Below are 10,233 nucleotides of genomic sequence, written 5' to 3'. Positions count from 1 at the left end.
TTTTTTTTTTTTTTTTTTTTTTTTTAATGTCCCGGGGTACCAGCACTATTTGCCTTCTCAGCTTGAAAGTTGTGCTGTCAGCTTTTCTGGAGACTGTTGACCTCTTGCGTACATTCATAAATAGGCAGGGAAGGGACTCGGCTTCACCTTGGCGAGGCGCGTTCCCACCGCTCTGCCGGAGATGCTGGCTGCGTGCTGGGCAGCCGCAGCGCCGGCTGTTTCGCAACTCGCCGTGAAAGATAAGGCTTGCCCTGAAATTCTGTGGTGACATAAAAGTGACTCCCCACCCTTTGACTGGAGGTGGCTGGGCTGTAAGATCTAGGTGTGGGGAGGCCTTCAGCCTTTTCGGTGTGCAGCAGCAGATGGCTTGAGATTTGTTATTAATAGTCACAGGAACATAAGAGGGTCTGAATTGGGTCAGGCTGATGGTTTGTGTTCTCCAGTATCCTCCCTCTGACGGCGCTCGGCGGTGGCTGGTTGGGGAAGGAGCATGAGAAGTGGGACAAGCCTTTGGTGGTAACTCCTTCTGGGGTACTCTCCCAGTTTGACCAGTTTGTAGCTCAGTGACTTCCTAAGCTAGAGGTCATGCCTTTTGTCTTTGGTTTCTTGGCCCTGGACAAACTCTTTCATGAGTTTGTCCACTTGCAAATGTTGAGCCTCGTTTGAATCAGTTAGGTAGTGGTGAGGCACTAGGTGAATTGGAACTTATAATTTTGGGTGCCTTGGTTTCCAGCTGATACGCACCTAAATTCGGTGCAGTAAGTCGGGGTGGACACCTGTCTGACGGGTTAGAATTTGACTCATAGTTTGTAACCAAAAAAGCCTTGAGCATGCCTAAACCTCCTGTGAGCCGGCGATCTCTCTGCTAGTCCTGAGATGAGAGGTCCTCATGGAATAAAATAGCTATATAAAACTGCTGTGATGGGGTTCCCAAAGAGCAGTTGCCTCATGCAAGAGGTACCGTGTTGCCTCACGGTTGGGCCCCATGGTGGCCAAACGCTGCATCAGAGACTGGACCAGGCTTGGTTGGTCCAGTCATCCAGAAGGCAGCATGAGGAAGCATCTGGGTAGCATCATGAGACTACTCTTTGTACCTTTGGTTTGTAGTCTGCAGCATATGGAGAAATGTCCTCACAAGTCTGAAGGTGATAATATGCTAGAGAGTAAGGTGGTGAAACAGATGCTAATGCTGGCCTTTATTTTCCAACATATTGGTGTGTCTCAGAGGGTTGGACTATTGACTTCTCTTTTACAGGATACCTAATAATTTGGGTCAAAACACCCCAATCCTTTCCTTTTACTGTTTTCGGTGTTAGCAGATGCTGTAGTGGTACCCAAGACAGACCTAGTTTTGCAAACGACAAACCCAGTAAGACACAGTGGGGTTTGTTGGCTGCCTCCAAGTTGGCTTGTCTTACAATAGTATTATCACCATCTATTCTACGTATATTCAGGGTTATGGTTTACTAGAAACATTCTGGCAGAAGATCAAGGTATTTTTAGTACCATTTAAGGGTTTGCAATGTTTGTGCTACATTTGCACCACAAGGCACCTGGCAGATATAACAAAGGACTTGTGTCCTGGAGGAGAAGTAGCTGGCGCCAAGAAGTATATGGCACTGGATCCCTGTCAGCGGGTACCTTGATTTTTTTTTTTGTTTATGGTTATACATGCTCGTCAAATTAAGATGGTTTTTAACACTATATTTTATCTTTAGCATTCTTAATTTTGTTAAATCTAGTCGAACGCATTAAGGAAGATATTTATGAACCTAGATCTCAAATGTTATATACCTAAATCAAATATTATTTTTTTCCACAATAGTTTGTTTTCGTTTGCCTAATTTTTTGATTACATGTAAATCCCATGGAGTAAGTGGAGGCTATGCATGCTCTGCAGATCTGACCATCCACTGAATGAGTACATGGAGGGATTATTCTGTCCCTTTGCATTAGATGTTTATCAGTAAGCTGCTGTAGCCTTCTGAGGAGTATTTTATGGGTGAAACAGAGGAGGAAAGGAATACCACAGCTGTGTGCTTCAATTATGATGTTCCCACTTAGAATTTTGTCAGCGGAGACCGGGATCGTTTCCTGAAGCCCCTTTTTCTGCAGTCCGGTGGTTGCAAAACAGAAGATGTAAGCCTCTGAAAACAAAGTCCCTCAGCTTTGCCGTTGGAAGAAGCTTCAGACGTGACTGAGTGTACTGTAAAAGCTCAAAAGGCAAATAAGAGAAGTTTGTTCTTAACACAGCTAAGTTATGTTCAAAAGGCTCTCCTAAGTCTTTGGATGTGTCACGGTATATGAGTGCTTGACCCATGAGTTTTAATGCTCTGAGTACTATAATCATAATTTTTATTGTGCTTTCTGTGCAAGTTTTAACCATACCTCATTTTGGATAGTGTTTTTAAGTAACACCTTGACTTTGTATGTTAATTGAATTAATCACATGTAGGAAGTTCAGGGGATACTTGAAAGCCTATCAGTAGAGAAGTGGGACAGAATGAGGAATGATACTTAGCCTTTAGTAGTAAAGCTGTATTTGAAAAGTTGTGATGTTGAAATGAGTTGTCCCACTTGACTACAAGCCTGATACATGGGTTTTCTGAAAAATGTTTCCTTATGTTTTGAAAATATATGATTATAGATAAGGTGCTATACTTGTGACCCTATACACAGTAGTAATAATGCTATGTGTTTTTTCTTTCAAGAATGTGTTTTTTACTGTTAATCAAGTTGTGAGGCTGGGTTTCTTTTTTTTTTATATGGCAAGTTTTTGCTTGTGGGGAAGTCTTCTCTTCAGATTATAAACAGTGACTTTGATAAACGTACCCATTACCTAAAAAAGTAAATATGGGTGTGCTTATCTAAACCTGTTAAAAAAAAAAAAATCCAAAATCCTCTAAAGTATTAGTGAACATTGTAGCTGACTGTTGTACACCTGCCAAAATTAGTTTACACCTGCCTAAAAATGTGCTTTTAGTCAGGCATTTTTTATTAGTTTTGCTTGATATTTCTACTGATGTAAAAACCTCCTCAGTGTAGATTGTTTCTTTTTATTTGTACACTCTGTGTTTAGCACTGCAAGTGGAGTAGCCATGGAGTACTAAAGATAATATATAGTTATAAATGGTTTGTTTCGATAGTAGGAGGTGTCAAGTAACTGTAGTGCGAGCAGTAGTTTATATACAGAGGAAGTATAATACTATGCTGTTACATCATGATTATTTAGCACTCTCTGTGGTATGAAAGTATATTAAATAGGGAGCAGGTGAGTAATAAATGGGTGAGATGCAGAAAAGTGAAAGCGATAAAGATGCGTAATGAAAAATAGGAGAATGATCTTTATGTATGTGGCTAAGACAAACAGCGTTTGTGTGTTAGGAATAGCATCACAAAACATCCCATAAAGAACCAGCCACGCTGTAATCCATGCTTATTTGTTGTGTAACAGGTTTAAGGACTTAGCAGTGTGGCTCAAATTCTGCTCTCGGAGTGAAAGAGTCATGGTTATGTTGTGTTTCTCTGGTGGAAAATCTACTCACTTCAGCATCGCCCTGAAGAGTAAAGGAGTATATTTGTATTTGCAGATGGTAAAATGTGTGATACAAAGCAGCATGCATGTGCTGGAGGAAAGTAAGTTTGGAAAGCTTTTAAATTAGGCTTGTAGTCCTAGGTGTAGAAAGAGACTAACCTGTGTACGAAGAATACCTCACTTGGGTGAGACTCACCACTAGGGATCTTATACTTTAATGTGATGTTCCCCATAGCCCACTTTTTTCCAGTTGCTTGTGAATTGAAGAAATGGAGAGAAAAGTGTTTCCTTTGGTGGTACGTGGCACTTGAAACGTATTTGGTGTTATGCTTCTTGCTTGTTGTTACTAATATCCTGTAAATGGGTAAAACTGGCTGGAAACCTATGTTTCAGAAAAGCAGAGAGATGAGAGGTTAGTGATGTGATGCACACTTTGTTCGTTTCTTAACTATCTGACGGTCCTTTTGGCTCACTAAGAGATGAACTCGGGATAGGTGGAAGAGGGGCTTAGTTTACTTTTGGGGCTCACGGGAAAGAATCACTGTTTCTCAACTTCAGGCTGTGCCTCTGATGAGAAGAGAGACTTTGACTCTTTGAAAAGGTGAAGCTTGACTTTATAATGATAAATTGCTCTTAGAAATTATTTGAAGTCAGAACATTTGGCACCGTATGAAAGTATATAAAAGAGCATGCATAAAAGATTTCGGGTCCCTGCCTTGAGGAATATACGTACCAATTAGAACATAGCAATATGTACTACACATACTACGCATTAGGGGGAAAAAACCCCAACAAAACTGAGTGATGGATTTCATTTTGGAAAATAAATTGCAGTCATTTATGGAAAATATGCTTTTAAGAGTGAATAAAAAAATAATGAAAAAACAGTTCTAAATGCAGTGTTTGAACACAAGACCATAAGTGGGAAATCGATACAGAAGATGCATTAGGGAGAGAGTATCACTGCCCACACAAAAGACAGTAGGATGGAACTGTGGAGGTCCTTGAAGGAGAAGAATGGCACTTGAACCTAGCACGCCAGACATTTGCGCCGTGTGTTGGCATCCTTTGGTTTTTGGAAGAGCACTATGCTGTTAGCAGCAGAGTTACTTGAATAGACCGGAGGGGAACAAGTTGTAAGCTTGGTGGCCGGAGATGACTCTGTAGTAACTGAAGATAGAAAAGCCTGAAGAATGGGCATCTTCTAGGGAAGAGGACAGAACGGGCAAGGACGAGGCACTTAAACTTGTGCCGAAATGTCCTGGCAAACAGGGACTGACAGTCTCAGCAGGGACCAAAGCTGTGCAAGTCAGGGAGAGCCCAGATGGAAGAATTAGTCACGAAGGGCCCAAACAGGTTTGAGAACGAGAAGGAGGCGAAGGTGCTTCTGGAAGAAGCAGAAGCGTTGGGGAGAACGGAGAAGGCAGAGGCTGAAGAGTGAGCAGACAGAAAAGAAGGAGAGCGGAAAAGAAGTGGCCTTTAAGCTGCGTCAGCAGGATGGCGATGGCCATCCACCGCCATGGCAAAGGGACCGTGCGCGTGGCAGCTGCCCGCAGGGGATCCAGAAGGGACCTGGCAGGCAGGCGGTGCACGTGGACGGCCAGGGCTCGGAGCCACGGTGGTGGCGGAGGCAGGGTGGAGCCGGGTAGGAGGGTAGAAGTAAGGAGGTCGGTGCCACAGGAGTGGTGCGACCGCGGTTGGGATGGGCAGGGACCTGCGCCGCGACGGAAGACGCAGCGACGCATATGTAGTAGTGACGGCGTGTTGAGTTCTCTGTGGCGAGGAGCGTGTGAGAGGGGAGGGTGTTGGTGTGTGCGTGGTACATAGCCACATTTCTTTGAACGGAGAAATAAAGTCTAACTATAGTGTTTGCTGATGCAAACAGATTTATGTTCTTGGTGTGTGTGATTCATGTTTGTCTTACCCGTTGATAGCTCTGTCTTGCAAGTTGTAGTGTATGGAAAAATAAACAAACCGGCAATAGCCTGTACAGAAAGCCTTCTCTTCCTTGCAGGCTTGTTTGCTTGCTATCCTGTGAATGATAATTTCAGGGGTTTTGTTTTGTTTTTAAGTAGTTGCTCAGCATTTGTGTGCTGAGGCTGTAGAAGAGTTTTTAAGGGATGGATTTTGTTCCTTTGGGGTTTTTTTTCTTCTCTTAGCTCTACCTTCCTCTTTGCAAGGCTGGCAATGAGCTCAGGAATGGTTTTGGAGATGGATGTAACACAGAATAATTTTCTGCACTTGTGTGAATTTCTGTCTGTCTGTGGATTTCTGGGGAAACGACTTGTACCTTGTTAGGTGAGGGATTGGCCCAAAGATTCGAAGTCTTTGATTAAATGACAAGGTGAGAGGATGTACATGTACCTGTTTATGTAAGGAAAGTGGAGTAGTTCTGAACAGAGTTATCAGCATTTATCTTGTGATACTCACAATGTCCTGACCTGCCAAAATCTGAAGCATGCATTGTGCAGTAATGAGAGCAAAGTTAGCAGTGTTGGTAAAGTGTGCCTTGAAGTTGTATTTATAAGTAGCAGGTGGAATCTGTCTCTTTGGATGATACGCTGCTCTGCATACCAAAATAAGCTGGACCAGCTGACAGCTGAAAGATTTGATTTTGGGTTTAGTTTCTGATCTCTGGGCTTGGAGCTTTGAAATCCAAAAAAAGTTATCTTTGTGCTTTGTATTCATTCGATATACAGGACTATTGCTTTCTTTCCTTTGTGTTTGAAAAAGTAAATAAATAAAAAGAGGACAAAAGTAGTTACCCTGCTGGGTAAGTCAGCTCATGCTTTATGGTAAGTCACTTTTGTTTACTGGCTATACCTGTTTGCTTTTCTATGCTGACAGTGATGGACCAGTGCAAGACTGAGTATATTTCACAGCTGTATTTATCACATACATAGCGGAAGTAGCTTTTACTGGTGAGAACTACAGAAAACTCTAAAATGAATTAGTGGACTAATGAAGCAGCAGCAGACATCTCGTCTTTAAAACTGCTGGTGAACTTAGAAACTTCTCAATCTCTCTTTTAAACTACTAGCAATCACCTGTCTTATTACCGAGTGTAAAATAAGCTCATCATCAGAAATTATGCTCGTGGATGAAGTGATCTTCAGGGGTACTGTGTACCTCAGTGAAAGAAGGTGAAATGAAAGTATTTCTGAGACACTGGCTATCCACAGATTGGCCTTCAGCACTGTCCTCTGCTGGTTTGGGGCTGGTGTCACTGAGCCAAAGGTGTGCGCAGTGGAAGCAGCACAGTGAGTCCCGAGTCTCAGCTAGCGCAGAGCGAGCTTCAGCTTGGCTGGTTTGGGATCTCTGAAGAGCAGAGTGTCTGCGCTCGGGCCTGGGCATAGTCTGCATGCTTGACATTCAGAAATGTTGCAGAGAATTAGAAAAACTGATTGAAAGTCTTAATTACCTGCTTTAAGTTCTTAAGGGTTTAAGAAAGCTTCCTAGAATAGAGCTCGTCCGTGTTGTTTTGTGCTTTGCAAGAGCTTCCAGTGAAATACTTTACACATAAATACATTACACATAAATATATATCTATAAAACAACATATGTATATATAACAACCAGCACAACTAAGAAAAGGCGACGGATGGGTGATAGTAGTAGGCGACTGTCTTCTAAGAGGTACAGAGGCACCCATTTGCCGACCTGACACGCTCTCTAGACAGGTGTGCTGCTTACCAGCGGCTCGTATTAGGGGTGTCACCGAGAGACTACCAAGCCTCGTACAGCCCACTGACTGTTACCCACTGCTGTTGTTTCGTGTGGGTACCAGTGATAAGGCCAGGAGCAGTCTGAGGAGTATCAAGAACGATTATGAGCCCTGGGAGCAGCCAGTAGGAGGGGTGATAGTAGTAGGCAACTCTCTTCTGAGAGGTATGGAAGCACCCATTTGCCAACCTGATGCACTCTCTAGAGACGTGTGCTGTTTACTGCGGGCTCGTATCGGGGATGTCATCAAGAGACTACCAAGCCTTGTACAGTCCACCAACTATTATCTGCTGCTGCTGTTTCACGTGGGCACCAGTGATACAGCCAGGAGCAGTCTGAGGAGTATCAAGAAGGCTTACAGAGCCCTGGGAGCAGTGGTAAGGGACTCTGGAGTGCAGGTAGTTTTTTCATCAGTCCTCCCAGTCAAAGGGAAGGAGTTTGAAAGGGCCAGTCAAATCTTGTGAATCAGCCAATGGTTATGGGACTGGTGCCACAGCCAGGGCTTCAGCTACTTAGACCATGGGACTCACTTGGAGAAACGTGATGTGGTCCATTTGTCAGAGAAGGGGAAGAGCATCTTGGGTCATAGGCTTGCCAAGCTGGTGAAGAAGGCTTTACACTAAAGTTGGTGGGGGAGGGGAACCTCAATCCATCCCACTCCTACCAGTTTGATGCCAGTGCCACCAGTAGATGCCCAGAGCCTGGAGAAGGTTCACAGCTCAGTAGGAGAACACCTGAAGAGCAACACAAAGGAATTCCAGCACCTCCAGCCAGTGAGTCAGCTTCATCGGGGGTCCAACTTAAATGCCTCTATGCAAACGCACACAGCATGGGGAATAAATTACAGCAGGAGTTAGAGACGTGTGCATGCCTGCAGGGCAATGATCTTATTGGCATCATGGAGATGTGGTGGGATCTCTCCTATGACTGGAGCATTGGAATGGAAGGATACAGGCTCTTTAGGAAGGATAGGCAGGGGAGACCAGGAGGGGGTGTCACCCTCTATATCAGTGACCAGCTGGAGTGCGTGGAGCTCTGCCTGGGGATGGATGAGGAGCCAACTGAGAGTTCATGTGTCAGGATTAAAGGGAGAGCAGAGACAGCTGATGTTATAGTAGAGGTCTGCTACAGGCCACTCGACTAGGAAGACCAAGCAGATGAGGCCCTTTATAGACAGATAGGAACAGCCTCACATTCACAAGCCCTGGTCCTCATGGGGGACTTCAGCCACACAGGAGGGCATAAGCAATCCAGGAGGTTCCTGGAATGTGTTGATGATAACTTCCTTCTCCAAGCCAACGAGGAAAGGTGCTACTATGCTGGACCTTGTTGTGACCAACAAGGAGGGACTGCTGGGGAATGTGAAGTTCAAGGGCAGCCTTGGCTGCAGTGACCATGAAATGATGGGAGTTCAAAATCCTTAAGGCAGTGAGGAGGGCGCAAAGCTAGCTCCCTACCCTGAACTTCAGGAGAGCACACTTTGGCCTCTTCAGGGATCTGCTTGGTAGTGTATCATGGGATAAAGCCCTGGAGGGAAGAGGGGCCCGAGAAAGCTGGTTAATATTCAAGGGTCACTTTCTCCAAGCTGACGAGCAATGCATCCCAACAAAGAGTAAGTCAGGCAAAACTGCCAGGAGGCCTGCAAGGGTGAACCAGGAGCTCCTGGACAAACTCAAACACAAAAAGGAAGTCTGCAGAGGTGGAAGCAAGGACAGGTATCCTGGGAGGAATACAGAGAAATTGTCTGAGCAGCCAGGGATTGTGTTGGGAAAGCTGATAGAATTAAATCTGGGCAGGGATGTCAAGGGCAACAAGAAAAGCTTCTATAGGTATGTTGGTGATAAAGAGAAGACTAGGGAAAATGTGGGCCTCCTCTGGAAGGAAACGAGAGACCTGGTTACCTGGGATATGGAGAACGCTGAGGTACTCAATGACTTTTTTTTCTCAGTCTTCACCAGCAACTGCTGAAGCCATGCTGCCCAAGTCGCAGAAGGCAAAGGCAGGAACTGCGAGAATGAGTAACTGCCCACTGTCGGAGAAGATCAGGTTTAAGACCATCTAAGAACCAACCAGAGGTGTTGGTTGACGAGAAGCTCAATGTGAGCTGGCAATGTGCACTCACAGTCCAGAAGGGCAACTGTATCCTGGGCGCTGTCAAAAGAAGAGGTCGAGGGAGGCTTTGAGCAACCTGGTCTAGTGGAAGATGTCCCTGCCCATGGCAGAGGGGTTGGAACTAGGTGATCTTTAAGGTTTCTTCCAACTCAAACCATTCTGTGATTCTTTGAGAGAGACAGATAGATAGATATGTATGTATAAAAATATAAAAAAAACCAAACAAACTGAAAATGAGCTTTTGGAGGTGTGTGTTTTGTGAGTTTTGTGTTGCTTCTCAGCGCTAAACAGTGCCACCTCAGATGGTAGTGTTTAACAGAATGCTTTTATGGCTTTTGGCATATGATTATCCATCCTTGTATTTCAGGGCACAGTCTCTCCCTTTCCCCTCTGCCCTTTCTTTCTCCCTCTGTCTCCTTTTTCCTTCCCCCCGCTCCCCCTTTTTTTTAATGTAATCTTTTTACTCTCTTAAAATGTGATTTTGAAAAGAGGTAAGGAAGTACAGTCCAAAAACCTGTTTCAGTGCTTTACAATTCCTTTAAAATGGGGGGGGTTTTGGGGGGGGGGGGAGGGGGGGGAATAAAAAGCAAATGTTTTTTGCTGGTGTTAATTCAGAAATAATTTTTTGTTACAGTAAGACTTTAATAGTTAATCAAACAACAGTGCTGTAATTCTAAATCTGTTAACAGGTTAACGCTTGGCAACACTTGTATTTATAAGGTAATGATTTTACTGTGGCAATTTGAGCAATAGGATATATTAGGTATAAGAGAAACTAATTTATTACCTTGAATTTCTTAATTCTCTACACAGCTTATTTCATAGCAATGTACTGTAGAAATAATCTTTACCTTCCACTGGCC

The 10,233-nt window shown here is 44.1% G+C and overlaps 1 protein-coding gene across 1 annotated transcript in view; it reads left to right on the top strand.

Annotated features, from left to right (window-relative positions):
* The first annotated feature begins 5,032 nt into the window (after positions 1–5,032).
* Positions 5,033–10,233, top strand: part of LOC104623001 — a 7,599-nt gene continuing 2,398 nt past the window's right edge. Inside the window, 3 exon segments of the mRNA XM_010289940.1 lie at positions 5,033–5,180; positions 6,576–6,678; positions 7,464–7,635. Coding sequence (XP_010288242.1) covers positions 5,033–5,180; positions 6,576–6,678; positions 7,464–7,635 — 423 coding nt within the window.

This window comes from Phaethon lepturus, unplaced genomic scaffold, assembly GCF_000687285.1.
Source record: "Phaethon lepturus isolate BGI_N335 unplaced genomic scaffold, ASM68728v1 scaffold13506, whole genome shotgun sequence".
NCBI lineage: Eukaryota > Metazoa > Chordata > Aves > Phaethontiformes > Phaethontidae > Phaethon > Phaethon lepturus.
Note: the sequence above shows the minus strand (reverse complement) of the source record. Positions and strands in the feature narration are given on the sequence as shown.